The 23,017-nt window shown below is 37.2% G+C and overlaps 2 protein-coding genes across 3 annotated transcripts; one reads left to right on the top strand and one right to left on the bottom strand.

Moving 5' to 3' along the window:
* Positions 1 to 635: 635 nt before the first annotated feature.
* Positions 636 to 2,529, top strand: LOC137395064 (nucleoside diphosphate kinase 6-like). Of its 2 annotated transcripts, none has more exons than XM_068081845.1 (6): positions 636 to 755; positions 970 to 1,072; positions 1,484 to 1,523; positions 1,606 to 1,689; positions 1,787 to 1,927; positions 2,403 to 2,529. In XM_068081845.1, exons 1-6 carry the CDS (start codon positions 684 to 686, stop codon positions 2,491 to 2,493), a joined length of 531 nt encoding a protein of 176 aa, XP_067937946.1. In that variant the 5' UTR covers positions 636 to 683; the 3' UTR covers positions 2,494 to 2,529. The 2 variants fall into 2 exon arrangements, with proteins under 2 accessions (XP_067937946.1, XP_067937947.1); XM_068081846.1 differs by having other exon boundaries at positions 1,787 to 1,936; positions 2,403 to 2,504.
* A 38-nt stretch (positions 2,530 to 2,567) lies between these two features.
* On the bottom strand, positions 2,568 to 16,717 carry LOC137395063 (E3 ubiquitin-protein ligase HECTD3-like). Its single transcript, XM_068081844.1, has 16 exons — positions 16,315 to 16,717; positions 15,965 to 16,143; positions 15,031 to 15,259; positions 14,839 to 14,924; positions 14,339 to 14,482; positions 14,135 to 14,226; positions 13,186 to 13,354; positions 12,604 to 12,762; positions 12,187 to 12,357; positions 7,943 to 8,111; positions 7,429 to 7,641; positions 5,332 to 5,535; positions 4,704 to 4,833; positions 4,395 to 4,548; positions 4,143 to 4,211; positions 2,568 to 2,851 (listed from the first exon to the last, which is right to left on the bottom strand). The coding sequence occupies exons 1-16, from the start codon at positions 16,672 to 16,674 to the stop codon at positions 2,767 to 2,769; spliced, it is 2,613 nt and encodes an 870-aa protein (XP_067937945.1). The 5' UTR covers positions 16,675 to 16,717; the 3' UTR covers positions 2,568 to 2,766.
* Between the last annotated feature and the right edge of the window lie 6,300 nt (positions 16,718 to 23,017).

Raw genomic sequence — 23,017 nt, 5'->3', positions numbered from 1 at the left:
TAAAATATACTAAATGAAACAGCCTCAAAAATTAAAATGTTGCAAATTAGCTTTGCAAATGTTTAGTCATATGTAATTTTTATTTTCAACCAAAGTGTAGCTAGCCTTAAGAAATGTAAGCTGATAAAGTTATGAAAACAATAAGCCCATAAATAGTCTCCTTTTTAAACACATTTGCTAGTAGAGAACTTGATCGATTATGCTCACCAAACCTATGACGACAGGAAAAAGGTTGGGTATATTTTTGGCAATACGCACCTTGAAAGATCTGTTTGGTGTACATTGATTGCTACATAGAATTTATTTTGGTATTCTTTAATTTTTTTCAGAGTCTTTGGCTCAAAAATTGAGCAATATACATTCATAAAATATTTGCAGCTAAAAGCTAGCCCTGAGGTCCATCGTCGCATGCATTTTTTCCATGGCCCGTTTGTACTCTGTAGTTAAGCTGTACTTGGTATGGACACCAAAATTCAGAAAGAACAGTTGATATGTTGATTAGAGGTAGAGCCGTCATCAATTGATTTGGGCTATAGTTGTGATTTTCCTTTAAAGAGTTCAACATAAGGTGATCTGTTGTACATTTGCTTTCTATTGTATTTTATTTTAGTAGTTTTTTGTTTTTCTAATAAATTGTTAGTGTAGAACCTGAAGTTTTTATAATTTCAGAAAGGTGGTTTTGAATGAACAGCACATTTGGTCTCACGCTTGCCTTGGTGAAGCCTTCTACATTAGTTAGGCCACACGCGGTTCAAGTAAGTCTCTAATGGTTTTCCTTTTCTAGATAGAACCTTGCAAACCTTTTATGATTTAATCCTTTATTTTTGTCAGTTATTCCACATATGGTTATTGTTAACATAGTTGCCATCATTTCACTTGTTTTGCATTAAGATTTTAAAAATTATTTATGTTTGCTGTTCTTTTTAAGAAACTAACTTCCAACAGCTTGTAGAGTTACACCTTTTGTAGAGCATCATTGAGCTAATTAGAAAGGAAAACATTTACATAATTCAAAGAAAACAAACTCTCCTAAGTCCCAGCTGTGCAGCAGAATTCTATCGGGAGCATGAAGGTAGTTCACCTATTTTACGATTTATTGTTTTACTTCAAACGTGTCTTTGTGACTTGTCGAAGAAGCTATGGATCCTAGTGTCATATAGCACTAGAACCGAAATTCGATATGTTCGCAAACATTTGAAATTTTGCAAACAACATCTGTTGACAAGCTATCTAACACATCATATTGTTTAAAAGAAGTCGTATGGTTGAGCCAATGGCCCGTTTGTACTCTGTAATTAAGCTGTACTTGGTATGGACACCAAAATTCTGACAGAACAGTTGATAATATGTTGATTAGAGGTAGAGCCGCCATCAATTGATTTGGGCTATAGTCGTGATTTTCCTTTGAAGAGTTCAACATAAGGTGATCTGTTGTACATTTGCTTTCTATTGTATTTCAGTAGTTTTTTGTTTTTATCTGCAGGTAAATTCTTCTACAACAGACTGGTTACGTATATGACAAGGTAAATATAGAACGTGTCTTTCGGTTTATATAATACATCTTTATGTGACTGATATATCCTGTTTTATTGCTCCTCTTTTCAGTGGACCTTTGTTAGCCTTCACTCTAGCTGGAAATGATATCGTGACAAGATGGAGAGCTCTTATGGGCCCGACCAAAGTCTACAAGTAGGTTTCTTCATTAAGCAATATCTAGCAAGCCCTAAAAATCACCATTGCAGGTTTGTTTTCTGTAATATTTAAAACTTGTCTTTACTGCTGTCAGGACGCAGCATGAGGTGCCCTCTTCCATTCGAGGTCGCTATGGCATTTCTGATACAAGGAATGCCACTCACGGCAGCGATTCGTCCGAATCGGCGCTGACTGAAATTAAATTTTTCTTTCCCGAGTTTGATGCTGAAAAATGGTAAGACTTGTAAGTCATACATATTTTTGTTCACCTAATCAATATTAAAGTGAAGCTGTTGGCTTTATCATGTGGAGCGCTGTTGATGTGGAGCGCTGTTGATGTGGAGCGCTGTTGATGTGGAACGCTGCTGATGTGGAGCGCTGTTAATGAGTAGCGCTGTTGATGTGGAGCGCTGTTGATGTGGAGCGCTGTTGATGTGGAGCGTTGTTGATGTGGAGCGCTGTTGATGTGGAGCGCTGTTGATGTGGAGCGCTGTTGATGTGGAGCGCTGTTGATGTGGGCATGTAATAACAAGGTGCTCAATTATCTTTTAATGTCATGTTGGGTGAAATAAAACAGTTTTGTCTTTAATGAGGGTACCACTAGGATGCGCTTCATTGTTACTGTTTGTAATATTTTTGATGAATACAAATAATCCCTTCCAGATTTAAAACTTTCTGGACACATGTTTTCAGATATTTCTATTTTGTAGGTTCAAAGACCACGCAGGTTGTTTCAGGATGGGGACAAATGTGCACTTTGATGAGAGCAAAGGTATTCATAGCTGTTCGGAAGCTGCATAGTCAAAGCGTGCAATTAAATATGGAAATGTTCCACGGTTCTCTTGCAAGGGCAATCTCACCAAAGACAATATAGACAGACTGTATCGAACATGTACCTGTGCATGTAACAAATTTTACATAAATATATAATAGAGCCATATAAATTAACTAACAAATAAAAAGCTTGCTAAGGCTCGTCACACGAGGGAGCAGCTTAGAGATCCGCTTACGATGATGATCAAATCTATGACAATCTGAGAGTGTAACATTTAGGGCTCTAGGCAAACAATTCCTTCATTCTTCCCATGGATTGAGGTCAGTATCTATGGCAACACAGTTGTAAGAAGCATATCGAATCTTCTCTTCAGCTATTTTTACGCTAAAAAGTATGGAAAGACACCATTACAGTCAAACGGACCAACCATTTAACGAACACGGAAAGCTCTAGCTTACTGACCACTCATGACCAGAGAAATATGTGGCAAAAAGGAAATAGATCTTTTATCAAACTGAAACAAATGTTTTGAAAACTAGTCCTTTCGCTAATCACAGGCAGCTCTATTTTGAGCAGCAGAAGTAACAGCATGTTTCGTGCGTACACACAGTTTATGTCAAGCAAATTACAGAGAGATTAAGGTCACAGGAAGTATAAGGGCACCGTATTGAGTCTATTTATGCTCTTTTGACAGCATTGCGCTCTCTATACAATGATCTTTTAACAGCTTGCAGGAACGGCACATGCGCCTGCTCGAATCCGCTGCTGACATAACTTTTTGAAAACGTTTCTTCAATTATGGTAAAATAATTACGGTTATAACCCTCAGCTTCCATGACCCTTGTAACCTCTCTATTTGGTGGTAATGCTAATCATTCAAAGCGACACAAAGAATCTTTATACTAGCTAAAAAACTCAAGTCCTTGGGTATATCGTAGATACGACAGCCTATTTGTAGCATATAAGCTAGATTTAGAATGCATAGGTAAGTCAAAGCGCAACAGAAATAGCTACTGTATTTTACTCATTCGAGGCATTTTACTCATTATTCATTTAGGGTATTATGAAAATTGATAGCTATAATTTCCTAAACATGCAGAATTGAATATATAAGCTTAGTCAACGGTTTGAGGGGAAAAAAGTTAATAGAAAATTGAGTTGACCTAAGCGCACAAGCCAATCGAATTTATGATATAGGAGGCATGTTAACAAAATAATATTCTTTTTACTTTAGCTTTCTTGGCAATGACTTTTGACACTGATCTTGGTTACAAACTCTACAACGCAGGAAGAAGCAAAAAAGGAACATTTGTTACACATGTTGCATAACATGACTGGCTATATATTGGTATTATGCAGAACGGCTGCGATCTGCATTTACACTAAACCTAGTGTTACTCATGCAACATTGTATCTCAAACTCTCAAGACGTATAATCAAACTTTCTGATAGTACAAGTATAGACTACAAGTACATTCATATCATTCATGACTGCATATGCATGAATGCAGCAGCAATCGCTTTTAACATACCTTTAATGAGATCGTTTAATAGATGTAGAAAAAGGTCTGATAAAAAATGTGAAAGAAACACACTCGGAAGTTGTTATGGTGAATCAGATGGTTATACAGTTAGTAAAAGGCTTGTGCAATCCTATATGTAGTTGAGAACTTACTTGCTATATGTGGGTAGATAGAGAGTGTTGGAGCAGGTGGAAGATTCCGGAAGACAGTCTACCGCAGTCCTAAAAACACCAGGGATGTATCTAATTTGTTACCAAAAGTTTAATCAAAGAATTTTGCTGTTTCAGGACAATAATAGACGGAGAGTTGGCTGGTTGCATGCTCTACAACTAGCATTTGAAAATTGGATGTGGAGCACAATAAAAGCTGTCTGATGTGTACTGAACAAGTTAGAACAAGCTTACGACTTGTTGGGACTGATGTATACTGGACACGGTAGCCTTTTCCTTCCTGTCACAAATCTTAAAAATCGACTTCTGTCTTCGTTAGAAAAATTTTTCATCACCTCCCAGAAGACCTTCACTCTGTCATCTGCGGCATCGAGTTCATCGAGGTGCACTGTGAAGACAGACCCGCATGAAAAAACATCGTCTCTAACGAATACAGCCCTTACCATATGCTCAAACTGATAAAATCATAGAGGTATTATATCACTTGACCATAGATGTAGCATTTGGCATGCAATACCATGTTGGCAACAATAACATTATTACCAGACTTTCTGAGACCATCTATAGATATTTCAGGATTGCCACAAATTCTGATCTCAATCTCTTGCCAGGTCATAAGGTTGAGCACCGCCTCAGGAATGACAGAGAGGAATCCCTCCTTTATAGCATTCACCTAGTGAAGCGGCTAATAGTTAACTGTGTTGGTGCCATGAATTAGGGGTGCTGTTTGAATCAATGTAATAAACTCAATACATTCAAATACCTGATTGAATAGATTGAGTAGAATAGAGTGATGAACTGCGGGCATTGCTTATATCGAGATTGGGGAAATGCAGAAACAAACTGGTGTTATAAGATGGCTAAGTTTCAGCTAGGATTAAAAACTTCTTAGACTAACGTATGATGTTACCGTGACAGTAAAATATAACATTGATAAAAATACCTTTGTAGACACTACTTGATTTCAATAATCTATTTCAATAACCTAACCAGGATGATTTATGACTCCTAACTGAGGATTAACTATGGATTAAATACAAACAAGGAAAGCGCCATTAAAAGCTTTGCTACAGAAAGCAATCGATGTTCCTGATTCTAATGAGAATTATCTAAAAGCAGCACTTGCGCCGATCACTTAGAGGAGTTAATAGGAAACACAACAGCCACCAACCTGTTTATCGCTCTCCATCATCCGTCGTTCCCTGGCAAGTCTTCCATACTCCAGCCTGTCCGCAAACAGGAGAGGCTTGTTGGCCCCATCAGGAACAAGTTCAGAGAGTGACCCATCGCTTAGTGTAACAGCCCACATTCTCTCACTGAAGTGCACAGCAAAACTCTCCTCATCCATGTTTTCGAGGGTGTCCAACAATTTTACCTAAAATTTAGCCCAGCAGAATGTAAACAATGACAAAAAAGTGCACTTATATAATGCGATGAGAGTAGTTGTACATGACCTTCGGAAGCCTTGGTAGATGCCAGCTTTTATCATTCTGTTTATGTCTGTATCAAACTAAATCAAATGTACACTATAATTCCCACATAAACACAATATCATCCGTAACAATAATCTTAGGTGAGTCCTAGTATTATTGACTCGACTCCTGGCCAGTCGATGACAGAAGAAATCCCACACCTCGCAACATTCTTACAAACCAAATAAAAATCTTACCTCGATATACAAAATTAGTTATTTAAAATTATTTAAACACTATAAAACCTGACTATGTCAAGGAGAACTGCTTACATGTGTATTGATTTACAAAACTGTTAATTTTTAAGACATTGAGAAGTCTCATGTTAGAAAGTACTTCATATGTCGAGTTGAAGATTTTCTCAAACCATATGTTGTACTGATGTTATATATACACGTATATATATATCTATATATATATTTTTCAAAGTTTGTCGTTGCTGTATATGTTCAGCTATAGCTATTAAAATCTAGCAATAAAGAATCCATACCGCAAAAGATTTGATTTCGGACCCTCCCGTTCGCCCGTTCGACACTACCAATTCAGCCAGACGAGCTTGATAGATTCGCTAGGTGATATATGGGAGCAAATCCGCTACCGGTCACGACGCAAAGCAATGGCATAACGTCACGGGGTGGCTTTTATTAGTAAGCTTACTCAAATTATCCATTGGCAATGTGCCAGGCTAATAGCAAGTGGCAGGCAACTCTCATTATCTCTCATTGTTTATAAGCTGATTTTTAATACCCGGCAACGCTGGGTAGCACAGCTAGTAACGTACTTATATATATGTTATACAAGGTCTAATCCGAAAATTCTAGGAATGGAGCTATATGTACATTTGTACTTTAAAATGCATTGCTTCAATTTACTCATCTAGTTAGACTTCTTAAAAGTACTCCCTTCAGATATCGATACACTTGTAACAGCTCTTCTGTTGTGATGTCATGCAATGTTGAAAGCCGTTGGCGTCGACGCTGTTTAGCTCTCTTGTTGTAGCATGTTGAATCGGTTCTACACTGTCAAATTTTGTTCCTTTCACGGTAAGTTTAAACTTAGGAAATAGCCAGAAGTCACAGGGAGCCAAATTTGGTAGGAATGGATGAGATGGCACAGCCATGTTGTTTTTAGTGCAATATCTTCACAGACAACACAGCGTAGACGAGTGTGAAAGTGGGCGTGGCCTAAACTTTGCTAAGACTCTTCTCATGTTCAAATCGACAGTAAAAACCCTTTCAACAGCTCTAAAACCAAGTCGAGTCTCTCCAGATATCTCTGTAATAGTTACACAATGATCTGCAATGACTAGTGACCTCACACTGTCAATTGATGAGCAAGTTCTTGCCGAGGCTGGTCTGCCGGACCTCGCGTCATTTTCAGTGCTGTCTCTGTCATCCCCAAAACACTTGTGCCAGTCAAGAACTTCTATTTTCTTTAGAGTATCTCCAAAAGGCAGTGTTTAACATAGCGAGTGTCTGAGTACCTAATTTCACACAAAGTTCAATGCAAATAAGCTGTTGCGATAAATTAGACATTTTGGTAAATTTACTAAAGCATAGCTGGAGGCGATTGACTGGCCTTGACATAACTTTAGCTCACGCGAGAACCCATTGTCTTCGCAATCTGAAATTTTGTCACAATACTCACAAGGTGTTTGCCGACGATCACTGCAATGGCATTTCTCATCGTATAAGTATGCAAGTTTACACAACTCCATGCTATTCCTAGAACTGTTGTATACTGTAAAATCCATACATTAAGGTGATTGTAAGTCAAGGTTTGACTGCTAATCTCACCTCAGCAGCATCCACTGACGTGTAATCCAATGCCCACTTCACCTTCTCATTGCTGATTCTCTTCCAAATGTAGCCCGGCAGCGATAGTACAAGACTCTCTCGTCCACGGAAACAGGCACCCATCAGCTTGCCTATCCATTGATACTGCGAGTACTTAGTGCAGGCTGGGTTGGGTACGAAGACATCTCGGTGCATGTTGCTGTCAGCATTCACCTGGTAGATATATTTGTATGAAGCTGGTGCAAGTGTGACATCTCACTGACATGTCAGTCAACGCAGATATTAATATACATGTACAATGTACATGCGTATTCCATCAACTCACATATCTGTAACTAGCTGCGTGAATACACTCTTCAGGGTAACCTAAATATATAAAAAATTCTAACAATTAATGAATAACTCTTACAGAAGACATATCCAACAATGTGTACAATACAAAGCTACTCTGGGTGTGTTTGTGTGCGCGTGCGTATGTGCGTGCGTATGTGTGTGTGTGTCTACATAAGCCAACCTGATTTGGAGCTCTAACAAATAGAGGGAGAGGTAATTGGCCATATGTATTGGTGGGACAAAGTTCCTCAGCTATGTCGCACAGACTGTCTCTGAAGCCACCACCCTGGTCGATTATACCCTCTCCGACAAGTTTGCACTCCCACCACTGCGTTGAGTGACCAGGCCACCTGCCAAAACAACAATCAAGTTTTCACAATAGACTGTGTTTCACAATAGACTGTGTTTCACAATAGACTGTGTTTCACAATAGACTGTGTTTCACAATAGACTGTGTTTCACAATAGACTGTGTTTCACAATAGACTGTGTTTCACAATACACTGTGTTTCACAATAGACTGTGTTTCACAAGAGACTGTGTTTCACAATAGACTGTGTTTCACAATAGACTGTGTTTCACAATAGACTGTGTTTCACAATAGACTGTGTTCTACAAGAGACTGTGTTTCACAATAGACTGTGTTTCACAATAGACTGTGTTTCACAATAGACTGTGTTTCACAAGAGACTGTGTTTCACAAGAGACTGTGTTTCACAATAGACTGTGTTTCACAATAGACTGTGTTTCACAATAGACTGTGTTTCACAATAGATTGTGTTTCACAATAGACTGTGTTTCACAAGAGACTGTGTTTCACAATAGACTGTGTTTCACAATAGACTGTGTTTCACAATAGACTGTGTTCTACAATAGACTGTGTTCTACAATAGACTGTGTATTGCAAATTATCAAAATTTAAAATCCAAAAATCTCAAATTAGCTCAAATTACTTGCATAATTAATAACTAGTGTGGTCTTGTCGGCGGATGACTGTGTGGAAGCAACTCCATAACATTCTTGTGATTTTAAACACACTATGCGAAGCTAACATTTGCTTAGGTAAGAATATAACACTTTCAAATTCAAGGCGCAGAAGAACACGCTAAATGAATGAACCCAGAAGTCTCACACGAATTAGTACAGAACACTGTAAATGGCTATAAATTGTCAACAAGTTCCTTTCCATATATTAAACTATTCATTTAGGATACCAGGCATACTATGGCATCACCCAAACACAATGGCCCGGTTCAAAGAGCTGCAACCTAATGTTTTTAATATGCTCATATATGAGACCATCCCCACCACAAAATGAATTTAAGGCTAGGTTTGAAGTAACAACAAGTCACATTACCATTAGACATACAAATTATACATGAAATGTGAATAAGTAGTATGTGCTGAGGTGTTCAGTACGATTAGTGAAATGTCGATTGGTCCAAAGACAATTACTATTTAGTCTAAAACTGATTGGTTTAACATACTGTACTATTAATATACTGTACTATTAATATACTGTACTATTAATATACTGTACTATTAATATACTGTACTATTAATATACTGTACCATTAGTATACTGTACTATTAATATACTGTACCATTAGTATACTGTACTATTAATATACTGTACTATTAATATACTGTACTATTAATATACTGTACTATTAATATACTGTACTATTAATATACTGTACTATTAATATACTGTACTATTAATATACTGTACTATTAATATACTGTACCATTAGTATACTGTACCATTAATATACTGTACTATTAATATACTGTACTATTAATATACTGTACTATTAATATACTGTACTATTAATATACTGTACTATTAATATACTGTACTATTAATATACTGTACCATTAGTATACTGTACTATTAATATACTGTACTATTAATATACTGTACTATTAATATACTGTACTATTAATATACTGTACTATTAATATACTGTACTATTAATATACTGTACCATTAGTATACTGAACTATTAATATACTGTACTATTAATATACTGTACTATTAATATACTGTACTATTAATATACTGTACCATTAGTATACTGAACTATTAATATACTGTACTATTAATATACTGTACTATTAATATACTGTACTATTAATATACTGTACTATTAATATACTGTTCTATTAATAAACTGTGCCGTTAATATACTGTACTATTAATATACAGTACTATTAATATACTGTACTATTAATATACTGTACTATTAATATACTGTACCATTAGTATACTGTACTATTAATATACTGTACTATTAATATACTGTACTATTAATATACTGTACTATTAATATACTGTACTATTAATATACTGTACTATTAATATACTGTACTATTAATATACTGTACTATTAATATACTGTACTATTAATATACTGTACTATTAATATACTGTACCATTAGTATACTGTACTATTAATATACTGTACTATTAATATACTGTGCTATTAATATACTGTACTATTAATATACTGTACTATTAATATACTGTACTATTAATATACTGTACTATTAATATACTGTACCATTAGTATACTGAACTATTAATATACTGTACTATTAATATACTGTACTATTAATATACTGTACTATTAATATACTGTACTATTAATATACTGTACTATTAATATACTGTACTATTAATATACTGTACTATTAATATACTGTACTATTAATATACTGTACCATTAGTATACTGTACTATTAATATACTGTACTATTAATATACTGTACTATTAATATACTGTACTATTAATATACTGTACTATTAATATACTGTACTATTAATATACTGTACCATTAGTATACTGAACTATTAATATACTGTACTATTAATATACTGTACTATTAATATACTGTACTATTAATATACTGTACCATTAGTATACTGAACTATTAATATACTGTACTATTAATATACTGTACTATTAATATACTGTACTATTAATATACTGTACTATTAATATACTGTTCTATTAATAAACTGTGCCGTTAATATACTGTACTATTAATATACAGTACTATTAATATACTGTACTATTAATATACTGTACCATTAGTATACTGTACTATTAATATACTGTACTATTAATATACTGTACTATTAATATACTGTACTATTAATATACTGTACTATTAATATACTGTACTATTAATATACTGTACTATTAATATACTGTACTATTAATATACTGTACTATTAATATACTGTACTATTAATATACTGTACCATTAGTATACTGTACTATTAATATACTGTACTATTAATATACTGTGCTATTAATATACTGTACTATTAATATACTGTACTATTAATATACTGTACTATTAATATACTGTACTATTAATATACTGTACCATTAGTATACTGAACTATTAATATACTGTACTATTAATATACTGTACTATTAATATACTGTACTATTAATATACTGTACTATTAATATACTGTACTATTAATATACTGTACTATTAATATACTGTACTATTAATATACTGTACTATTAATATACTGTACCATTAGTATACTGAACTATTAATATACTGTACTATTAATATACTGTACTATTAATATACTGTACTATTAATATACTGTACTATTAATATACTGTACTATTAATATACTGTACTATTAATATACTGTACTATTAATATACTGTACCATTAGTATACTGTACTATTAATATACTGTACTATTAATATACTGTACTATTAATATACTGTACTATTAATATACTGTACTATTAATATACTGTACTATTAATATACTGTACTATTAATATACTGTACCATTAGTATACTGAACTATTAATATACTGTACTATTAATATACTGTACTATTAATATACTGTACTATTAATATACTGTACTATTAATATACTGTACCATTAGTATACTGAACTATTAATATACTGTACTATTAATATACTGTACTATTAATATACTGTACTATTAATATACTGTACTATTAATATACTGTTCTATTAATAAACTGTACCGTTAATATACTGTACTATTAATATACAGTACTATTAATATACTGTACAATTAATAAACTGTACTATTAATATACTATACTATTTGGTCCAATGATTATTAGTTTAAAATTAATTTTTAAAGACAAGTATAAAAATACGAAAACTTAAAACATACTTTTATTTAATACAAATACACACAGCATACAACATAACATGATAAGCAATATTATACACTGCCAGCTCAACTTTTACAGATTATGCACCGGCCCTCATCAAAACTCTAAATTATCATTATTGTCCGTTTTGACTTGACAATAAAAATGGCAATAGTTATTTAGAACAATCGCACCAGTAGACCAATCATCGTCAAACCTATCACCCAAACCAGTGCTGAGAAGGTAAGTTATCACCTGTAATCCAGACCCTTATCTTCTGGATTCCTCGGCTTCAGGCCCTCATAAATTTGTACAAAAACAGAGTTCGCGGCAGCAGGGTCAAGGCTGGGGTCAGACCGATGCTCAGCAGCTGCTCGGCGATTGATGATAACTTTTGGAAAATTGTTGCTGTTGAGTCTGTTGTCCCTGCAAAGGTCGTTGCAGTTAGCAAGCAGTTAATGACATATGATCATGGCAGACAAATAGCGGGTGGGCGCAACTGAGAGAAAGTAACATAAATGAAAGCGTATCTTTGAAACGATGTGTACAAGGTGATGGTTTTGTGAAGGCGACAATTAGCAGACCCAATGATGGCTGATGACCTAATTACTGCCATTTAACTAAATGAGTAAAAAGAGACAAATAGACTCACAAAAGTGCAAAGAGACTCACTTGTTTTCACTTTGTTTAATAAATGTGTCAAGAAGTGTAAGCCGCTTGGTTGACAAGGGAAGTAGGTATTTGACATCCTGTATCAAGTCTAGCGCTCCAACACTTTCTTTCCACGAAGGAACCAAGAAGTTCAACACAGTGTCCATGAGAGCAACTAATCTGCAATGTAGGAACACAAGTAGAAACAACTTAATAGTGAGATATCAGGTACCATAATAATACAAGATTATGTATATATAACAGATCTAGCTGGCAGTCAGTCCGAAGAACTAAAAATTCAATGGAAATATTAACATAAAAAACTGAGGAATCTAAAACTATCGAACTTTTGAGCATGAAATAAATAAATGCTGTACATTTAATTACATAATTATTCGCATAAAATACATGAAATTGCATATAAAATACATAAAATAAATGAATGTTGTGAAATGTTGGACATAATTAAACAGCCATACAAATCATGATCTACTGCCTGAAACTGTTGAACTGTTTGCCAGACAATTGACTGTGACTGTTAAATACAGTTCTATATGGAAACCATTGCACTAACCAGCCATGCCTTTACTGAGCAACACAGACCTTTGCAGTGATTGGGCTCTTCTGTACAATATTTCCTTGTTATACGCCTCCAAAACAGGGTAACGACAAAGCTTGTCTCTTTGAGCGAAAGCATCCACACTCAGCCCAACTTCTACCTCTCGGGTCGATGATATCTTGAGGCCATGAATACGGGTGTCAATACCCTCATCTACACGAGTAAGAGAGATCAAGCAGCACAGCAATAATAATAATAACAACAGCAATAACGAATTCTGGCTTTAAGGAAATATTTTAGAACTATATGGAACATCTCCTTGTCACAATATTACAGTAGACGCTCCTACATGTATAATAAAAAGCTTCTTTGGTGTAGATTCAATTTTCTAAAGAATTAGTGTAGTTTTCGTCTCGTATTACATAAAAATTGGACAAACGGACAGACACCGCTTTTACCATAGTAAGCATATACTTTTGTTTCGCTGTATTTTAGACATACGCTTCATTATTAACTTTTTCTTTGCAGCACAGACCTTGTTATCTAGAAAAAAGTATTATGTACAATAATACTACAGTTACTGTACAGTCATTAAAATTAAAAGTTAACTTCACTTTTATCCGTTATGAAGGTTCAAAGAAGGGAGTTTGAGACGATCTTGGAATAGATTAGGCAATTTACATGTATTTTATAGTTGTATAACGTAAAATCCCTTTAACGTGAATGTTCTCAGAATGGGTTATTTACGTTGTAAAACCGTTTACTGTATTTATAATCTTATCTATGCAGATAAGCAGTGAATAATGCTAGGACAACAAACAAAAGTTATCACAGAACAAAGCACACAAATGGCAATTACTAAATGTTCGCTCTAAGTATTCAGCTGATCACAAATCATAAAATTAATAAATGATACATATTTAAGCTAGCATTCAAGACCTACGGGTGCGCACATGGCATATCAACAACTGTGAGTAATAAGAGAAAACACACCTTTACAACTTTTAATTCTGATCTCAATATAAGGGTAGTGCTTTCTGCAGTCCTGTAGCACGCATTCATCCTTGACCCCCGCGCTGTCCGTTCTAGTCAGTAAATATACGTGTTGATTAATAAACAATAACAAACGAGTACACTGATAGCATATCTGAAAGTAAACAGTCATTTTAGGTTAATAAAAGAAAGCAAATGACTCACACATCTATGTGGGTGTCCTCAAGGATGGCCATATCATCCAACTCTCCTCCAGCCACCACGACATGCTCAGGCAGGTAGTTCTCGTCATCCATCGCTATAGTTATATATAGACGTGATATCACTGTTCCGCTCTTCATTTTCAGCCTGTTTTAAAGTGATCAAAAGAATTATTGAACGGCCGGAATTGAACTGGACAGAAATTGAGTTACCAAAGACTGTTAGTAAATTCACTATAATATTTGTAAAGCAAGCTGAAACTAACTCTCGTACTAGATGCAATTACTAAGCATTTACTTCTTTAACTACATTTATATGTTACTGATAACTTGCCATACAGTGCTAAATACACATCAGCACTTATACATTAAATATATATAGAAACTATTTCAAAACAAACACCCGAAAAGTACAACATTTTTAATGGTTTCAGCGTAATAATACATTGTTGAAAACTCATAAAAAACAAGTGTCAAGGATGATATAGAGGATAGAGGAGAGACCTAATCCAGTGTTGGCCATGATTACCATCACTCTCCCAGAAGGTCTCATTGTTTCCATCAGTCAGTTTCTCCTCAAAATCATGGTCCTGTTAAAAAGAATCATAATATTGAACTGATTTGATGATGCAGAAGCTAGCAGATATAGATTAACCGTAGACATGAACACTCGCAATAAGAAAGAATACAACTCACGCACGACGTGCTGGCAGTCACTTGATCTACAAAGTTCTTAATCGTGCCAAGATTGAGAGAGTTTATCTCGATGGCATCTGAGAGAAACCGAATAAGTTGTTCGTCACACTCGGCAGTCCAGTTTTCAGGAATTCGTTGAAGCTCTGCCATTGTCTCGAGGTCCATTGGAGCAGGAATAGGCTTGCTAGAGATGCTCATAGAGTACTGAGACTCCACATAGGCCAACCAACTGTAGAAGTTGAACAAGTAAGATGGGACTGTTTGAGCCATAGTTTTATTAATTTAAAAAAGTGCGCTTTTTGTTGTCTTGTATTCCTTTTTTCTACTCAGAAAATAAAATCTTGAAATAAATTAGATAGCTTAGTCAAATTTCATGAGACCCTAAGAAAATATTGTCCATAAATGTACTCAGCATTTAGTATGAATTAGCATCTGTGTTTGTGCATAGAAAACGTTATTGATAGAGCAAGGTGAAGCAATATAGACGATCATCCCAACTATATGTCTCAAAATGAGATTTGCTACAATTTGATGACACTGCACTTTTTCCTCAGACGTCCTCCTTATGCCTCTTGCCCACTATTCAGCTTAATAAATTTCACGCTAATCCCCACTTCATGGCTTGAAATAAACGTGAGCATTGCTACTTTTGCATATGTTGTGGTGTGACTGGCTGAATAATACTGGTAGGGCTACACATCTTTGCATCTTTTCAATGCTAGACAACTCAGAATTTTTAGAGAATAGTCAACATTCTTGTTCACTTTGTGACATTTCATGCTTGTTCTGTTTTATCATTTAAGAAATAGACACAACTGACTGCTCAGTTTTATTATACAGGAGGAAAAGCAAAGAGCAAATGTCAACAAAAATAACCAAGCAAAACTATGGAGTCGGAGCTTGACTGAGATTTCTAACAACATAAAAAACTCACTTGTTAATATTCATATTTTCATCCTTTTTCCAAGCTTCAGCAAGTGGTGATGAGATCTCATGCGATTTGTCATTAGGCTCCAAGTATGGAGACTCATCATTGGCTATGCCATGCATTAGGATCCATGTCGGAGGAGAGATTTTTTGACTAACAGCAGATGCACCTGAACCTTGTTTCACCTAGATATAACACGTTCTTTTACATCAACATAACTATCACTCAGAAACTGATAATATACCCGTTACCCCTGCTGTGTGAGTGTTTGCAAATCACCTGTTGGTGCATACAAATTGGTTTTTTGTAACCACACTAATAAAAATATGCTTGCACGTCTAAATAATCAAACGTACCACAAAGACTTTGAGCCAAACGCCAAAGCATGTAACCATCGGCTCACTGCTGCAATAAAATCGGGTGTTGCAGTCACAAGGAATTGTCCCAACGGGCAAAACATCTTTGAGTGACTGACTTAGTACTAAATCAGGCAGCGATTCTGAATCACCGCGATTCGGCAATGAAAAAGGATTGGAATGCGTTGTAATATCAGTGTGAGTAGCTAGATAACTTGACGAGCAATAAAACTCGACATTTTTACATGTATAACAAAGTGCTTCAGGAAAAGGTTTTTGTTGCGAAAACGCTACCAAACATTTGTTTAGACACCGTATCCGTCCCAGTCTAGTTCGGCATGAATCATATTGCGCCCTCATTGTAATGAAGTGGTAATAAGAATTAATTCGAGTAAATCTTTCGAGAAACTGAATTGGCAACAAAACGCGGAAATGGATCGGCTATGACCTAATCATAAGCGCGAATCAAAAGTCGATAAACTATACGGACATGTACACAGCGTCGTTCAAGGAAGGTTACGCCACCGGATGTTTACACATTTTCAGAAGTTCCAACCAAACTCATGTGACCTTATAAAGTTCTGTTGTAAATTGAGGTATTGAATTAGAAATACGACTTCTACACTAAAAAAATTATTATTTTTTTAGCTTTTTTAAATATCACAAAAATTTTCAGAATTTCCTAATTTGTTTCGTGTATAGGGCGAGCATCTTATCTATGGTTGGTTAGGTTTGCACCAGGCTAAAAGTCCTGCGCCAATAGCTGGGGAATTTAAATATGCTCTAAAACAGTTCACTGTGGCACAGTATCTCAAACCTATCAAAGTTTTAACTATGTAGAATATGAATGAAGTACTTCAAAGATTTATTACCATTTACCATAAAAGTACCAACTGCGGAGCCTCAGCTCATAAATATACCTTTGGCTGTTGTATTATGGGATTTGTTAGGCTCAGGCTATATTGGTGTCTGAGCTCGAGGCAGTACAGGTGAAGTAAATTCTGCTCGACGAGGATAGACAACTCCCAACTCAAGAGCGAGTTCACGCAAACTCGATGAGTTGATAAACAGACTTGTGGGCGAGCTGATAAACCGACTCAGGGGCGAGCCGATAAACAGATTAGTGGGTGAGCCGATAAACAGACTTGATGGTGAGCCGATAAACAGACTCAATGGGGAGGCGATAAACAGACTCCGAGAGTGAGCCGATAAACAGACTCGGGAGTGAGCCGATAAACAGACTCGATGGTGAGCCGATAAACAGACTCGTGGGTGAGCCGATAAACAGACTCATGGGTGAGCCGATAAACAGACTCGATAGTGAGCCGATAAACAGACTCGATGGTGAGCCGATAAACAGACTTGATGGCGAGCCAATAAACAGACTCGTGGGTGGGCCGATAAACAGACTCGGAAGTGAGCCGATAAACAGACTCGATGGTGAGCCGATAAACAGACTCGATGGTGTCTTTTCTCAACTGTTACACCCTAGCAAGCCAAGCGCAATAATTCTTGATGTTCGGTCAATAGCACTTATAGTGAAAGCAGCTATGATACGCTGGCTAATATCACAATGCTAAAGTCAGAAACAGTGACAAGAATTTTATACCCTATTTGCTTTTGAAAATCAAGCAGAGCTTATTGTAAAGAACGCAGTATCTTTATTGGTGTTATATCTCTCAGTACCAAGCAGTAACACACCAGCAATGATAAAACTGACAGGTTACATAGCAATCCCAGGGAAAATCTACAATTGATTGGCTGCACAGTAATTAGGTCAACCAATTCCACAATAACATATTTCGAATACAAAAACGATAACATTTGTCACTAACTAATCACGCAATACGAGTATTAATAATTTTTATTGTTTGTATAGTAACATACAAATCTTAGAACAATATGGTAATAAATGGTTAACGTAAAAAAATTGCTAGTATAACCCATACATATACACTACATTGGACAAGTGTTAAGCGTGCGCCTTATAAAATGACTATTCAAATTTGTCTGAATTGCGACGAACGTAATATAGATCCATTGAGTCAGCAATTTGAAGCTGCCGGATTATAGGCTTAGAAAAGACGTCATCAACTCTCTTACGCATGCTGACTGTCTATAAATACGGGTACACACTGATTTACAGTTCATTCGCTTTTACAAGCATGAAGCACTCGTGTACTTTTTGCGATTTTTCTTGCAACAAGGAGCGTGACCTACAGAGGCACGCTCGTGTACACAGACACCGCTGCTCCTCCTGTGATGAGGGGTTCACCACTCAGCCTCTCCTGCATGCACACGTCTCTGCTGAGCACCGGAGAACACAGTCTACCCAGACTGAACCTCAGAGACCGAGGGCGTGTTCACCCCGTCGCCAACACCATCACCGAGAGCGATGCAACCAAAGGCCACGGTAGGACCGACGGCCGTACTGGAGGCCATCCCGTGATGCTTGCCCTACTCCACGGCATGAAGTGGAGTCCAAGATCGTTCGCCCATCGGTAGACTCTATCAGGGATGATAGTGACCCTCTCGGGCTACTGGACTCACCAGTCAAAATCGACTTCTAAGTGCCAGTAGTTCCACCAACTACCTCGGCCCTTCTCAGGGCCACCATTTCCATTTTAAGGGTTTTATTCTGCGTCAACAATGGCGAAAACTCAGTGTCGTACTTATCATCCACTTTTTTTATTACACAGGTAGTCTTGGTAATTACAGTGAGTGCATAAAGCTGGATTAAGCTAGTGGGTAAAGCTAGTAGATTAGCTAGTGTAAGGCAGTATGGGGGAGGATATAAGGAAGTGTAACGTAAGACAGAGGCTCTTCTTCATCTTCACATCAGTACATGTGAGTACATTGATTTATACAACATGGCGCAGTTGACGGAGCTCTGATTTTTTTTCTTGTGCGTTATCATTAGCGGTAATTTTTCTGGTTACGGGGTCAAGTTGAACGGTTGATTAGACCCTTTCACGGGCGTGCAGGTGCGGTAGGGTGGTGAGGTGAGGTGTTGTAGCGGTGAAGCATCGGTGTTGGAGAGGTATAGATATTTATTAAGTGTTCGGAGGTGACAAATACATTAAATTTATACGAGTAGAGTAAAATTGTGGCAAGAAATATAACGTATTGTGTTGTGTAGGGATGGATAGTGGTTTTCCGAAGCTGGTGTTCGGTGAGCACCGTGATGGGTCGTGGGAGAGATTTATAGAGGAGATGAATTTGTGTATTGAGAGTGCTGTCGAGAGGAGAGGTTATGTAAATGATGAAAATGGCAATAGAGTACATATTATGAGAGGTAGAGCTAGATTAGTGCCACTATTGAGAGCTATTGGGCACAGTGGTAGAGAAGTATTGAGGGGTGCAGGGTTTAACGTAGATGGTGTAAATTCTACTTATGAAGAGGCAGTGGAGGTTTTGCAGGATTATTATGGTAGACAAGAGAGTATGTTCGTAAAGGGGCATAAGTTTCTTACGGCTAGGTAGGCACTTGGAGAAAGTGATAGAGAATATTTACAACGGGTAGAGAGTTTGAGCAGATATGCAGAAGTGACTAACAATAATGATAGGGTAAGGTTTGCCCTTATTGTGGCGGTTAACGGGTTGAGAGATAGAGAAGTAAGCAGAGATTTAATGAAGAATGCCAATCTTACTTGGGCGTTATTGCATGAGGCATTGAGGGCTCATAAAATGGCCAACAACTCGAATAGATTTTTGAGAACTGAGGGTAGAAGTACCAATTTAAAAAGTGAGGTTAAGAGAGAAGTAGCAAAGGTATCAGAGTTTGATAGCCGAGCGCAGTACAGGAGTAATGATAGAGATAGAAGCTATGATTCAGCGGGTAGATCTTCCCCTAGAGGTAGCCCTAGGAGTAGTAGAGAGTAATATGGTAGTGAGGAGCATGATACTAGTAGATATGGGACAAGAGGCCGGGAGGATAACAAGGACAGTGGCAGTAGGAAGTATAGAGACAATAGCAGGGAAAGGTATGTCTCTAGACATGGAGAAAACAGTAGAGAAAGTAGAGATAGAGTTTGCTATAATTGCAGAGGTAGTGGCCATGAGATGCGGAGTTGTCCCCACATTAAATGTTTTTCTTGTGGACGGCGAGGACATGTATCCCGTTATTGTAGGGATAAGGGAGGAGATGTAGGTTACGATAGACGAGGTAGCAGCAGGTCAGGAGGTAGCCGTGATAGTAGCTATGGGCGATATGGCAGCAGGGATATTAGTAGGGAGAGGTACAGGGGCCGAGAAAGCCTCCGCGAGACAAGAGACAAGTTGAGTAGATACAGGGACAATAGTATAGATAGGCTTAAGGGGGACCGGTATAAGGAGAGGCACGAGACGAGTCAGTATGATGAAAGGTACTGGGATAATAGCAAGGGCAGAAGTGTTAGATTCTCTGGTTTGAGGGATAAATATGATGATGACAGTTGACTAGGCCAGAGAATTCTAAAGTATTTAGAAGTTAATGGAGTAAATGTAGAGTTTACGTTTGATACTGGGGCTGAGGTGTCAATATTAACCGAGGCAACAGCCAATAAGTTGAACCTACGGTTAAAGAAACCGTCGACTGTTTTAGAAACTGCTGATGGTAGTGAGTTAAAAGTGGTTGTAAGTGTAATAGTTCATTTGGAAAGTAAAGACAGGCATATGAATGCTGAAGTTCATGTGGTAAAAGGATTGAGAACGAACTTCTTGGGCATAACCGAGTTGAAGCAGCTTAAATTATTTGCTGTTGTAAACGCGTTATGCAAAAGTAAGTTTGAGCCTGTTAAGGAGTGTAGAAGTATTAAGCCAGTTAAGCCGTTTTCGTCGAGAACCATTATTGCTGGGTCAAGTTATGTTTCAGATGATGTTGAGTTGCAAAACCTGACAAATAAGTCTGACAGAGAGAGCAAAGTTAAGAAAGGTCACACAGGTCAAGATTGGTGGACTTGTAAAACCAAGGCGGTGAAGAGTAGCGAATACGTGGAAATTGGTAGTCAACGGGGGACAGCCCAAGGCACCAGAGATGTGCAAGTGTCTATGGGGTGTGATAGAAAACAGAGTCACGATGAGGTAAGGGAAGGTGCTGAGAAAGTAGCTGAACCTGTGTCTGTAATGGAAAAGGTTTGCTCTTTTTTAGCCAAGGTATCCAGCAATGGAATGTTAGGCAGAGAAGGTCATGAGAAAAAGGTAGCAGAGATTGAAAGAGAGGAAAGGGAGGTGCGGAGGAAGTCGAAGGAGAAATTGGCTAAGCTGAAAGTCAAACGGGAGACAGCAGTCATGGAGTTGGAAAAGGCATTCAGGGTAGTGGTGCAGGAGTTAGCCGAGGTTCAGAGGAAAATTGCTGGTAGCAGACCTGCACTGGTTGCAGGTGAGGTCGAGCTAGATAGGTCTGGGCCTATGCCAACTCCCAGCTCTGTGGTGCCATCCCCTGTGCAGCCGGTTACGGCCCAGGTGGAGACCTCCTACAGGAAGCCTGTCGAGCCTGCATTTTACTGGGGAGAGCGAGGTAAAGACGGAAGAGACGGAGATGAGGTTGAGGAGTCATTACTGATCCAACCAAAAGACTCCGGGCTAGTCAGGGTTGGTGGAAGTAGTGTTGGAGATGTTGGTGGAAGTGGTGTTGGTAGTGACAGTGGTCACGGTAAAAGTATTGGTAGTGGCGGAGGTCAGGGTGATGGAAAAGCCAGTGCAGACTGGGAATGGAGCTGGCAGTAGCGAGAAGAGTACTTTAGACGGTAGCACAGGGTCAGACAAGCCAGAGGCATAGCCTATGGAGACTGCCCTAACGGAGTCAGGTAACGAGCAACACAAGTAAGGTAAGTTACTACATCTGCTTGTTGGTAGTGATGGAGTGGCCCAAAACAAAAAGAAAAAAAGAAAGGGCATGTTGTATTATGGGATTTGTTAGACTCAGGCTATATTGGTGTCTGAGCTCGAGGCAGTACAGGTGGTCTTGGTAATTACGGTGAGTGCATAAAGCTGGATAAAGCTAGTGGGTAAAGCTAGTAGATTAGCTAGTGTAAGGCAGTATGGGGGAGGATATAAGGAAGTGTAACGAAAGACAGAGGCTCTTCTTCATCTTCACATCAGTAAATGTGAGTACATTGATTTATACAACACTGGCTTCACGTGAGGAAATCAGCCAGCGCAGCTGAAGAAAAGTCTATGGCGCCTTACAGGGCCTCGCGTTGCGTGTTCGCAACTCGAGTTGCCGTGTTGTATAACTCGGCCTGGGTTTTTGATGAACTCGAGTTGTGTTACGCAAAACTAACACGGGTTCGTAAAGAAAGCAAAGTGAGTAATTGGGGTGTCTCATTTACAGAACATTTACATAAATTTAACACTAATAATTTAAATATGTATACACATTTAAATTATATATATTGGCGATATTTGCGTACATTTGTTTCTATAGATATAGCGAGACAAAAACCATTGTAGATTGTAAATAGCAAACTAAAAAACAATCTATGTGTGAGCTGGGCCACTTCTTTTTCAAATGAAAAAAGAGTCATCTCTCTAGAATCTGACAAGAAACTGAATGAACACCGAAAATGAACATAGAAATTATTTCAACAGCGTTTAATGATGCACAAAAATAATCCATATAGCTAGAGAAAATGAAATGATGAGATGTTCTCAAGCCAAGTTGTTGAACTCGAGTTGTTGTTGAACGAACTCGGCTTGGGTTTTGGTAAACTCGAGTTGTACA

This window comes from Watersipora subatra, chromosome 4 (genome assembly GCF_963576615.1).
Source record: "Watersipora subatra chromosome 4, tzWatSuba1.1, whole genome shotgun sequence".
In the NCBI taxonomy this organism is placed as follows: domain Eukaryota; kingdom Metazoa; phylum Bryozoa; class Gymnolaemata; order Cheilostomatida; family Watersiporidae; genus Watersipora; species Watersipora subatra.
The sequence above is the reverse complement of the archived record's forward strand: the minus strand, read 5'-3'. Positions and strand labels throughout refer to the sequence as shown.

What these genes read in the sequence shown, in the direction of transcription:
- LOC137395063 (XM_068081844.1), bottom strand. Translation starts at nt 16,674, where the DNA reads ATGAGGGCGCAATATGATTCATGCCGAACTAGACTGGGACGGATACGG. An exon ending in GATAAGGGTCTGGATTACAG is followed by an intron (nt 8,112 to 12,186) that starts GTGATAACTTAC and finishes TTGTTTTGGCAG; the next exon opens with GTGGCCTGGTCACTCAACGC. An exon ending in TGATGGAGAGCGATAAACAG is followed by an intron (nt 4,834 to 5,331) that starts GTTGGTGGCTGT and finishes CCGCTTCACTAG; the next exon opens with GTGAATGCTATAAAGGAGGG.
- LOC137395064 (XM_068081845.1), top strand. Translation starts at nt 684, where the DNA reads ATGAACAGCACATTTGGTCTCACGCTTGCCTTGGTGAAGCCTTCTACA. An exon ending in CTGGTTACGTATATGACAAG is followed by an intron (nt 1,524 to 1,605) that starts GTAAATATAGAA and finishes TCCTCTTTTCAG; the next exon opens with TGGACCTTTGTTAGCCTTCA. An exon ending in GGCCCGACCAAAGTCTACAA is followed by an intron (nt 1,690 to 1,786) that starts GTAGGTTTCTTC and finishes TACTGCTGTCAG; the next exon opens with GACGCAGCATGAGGTGCCCT.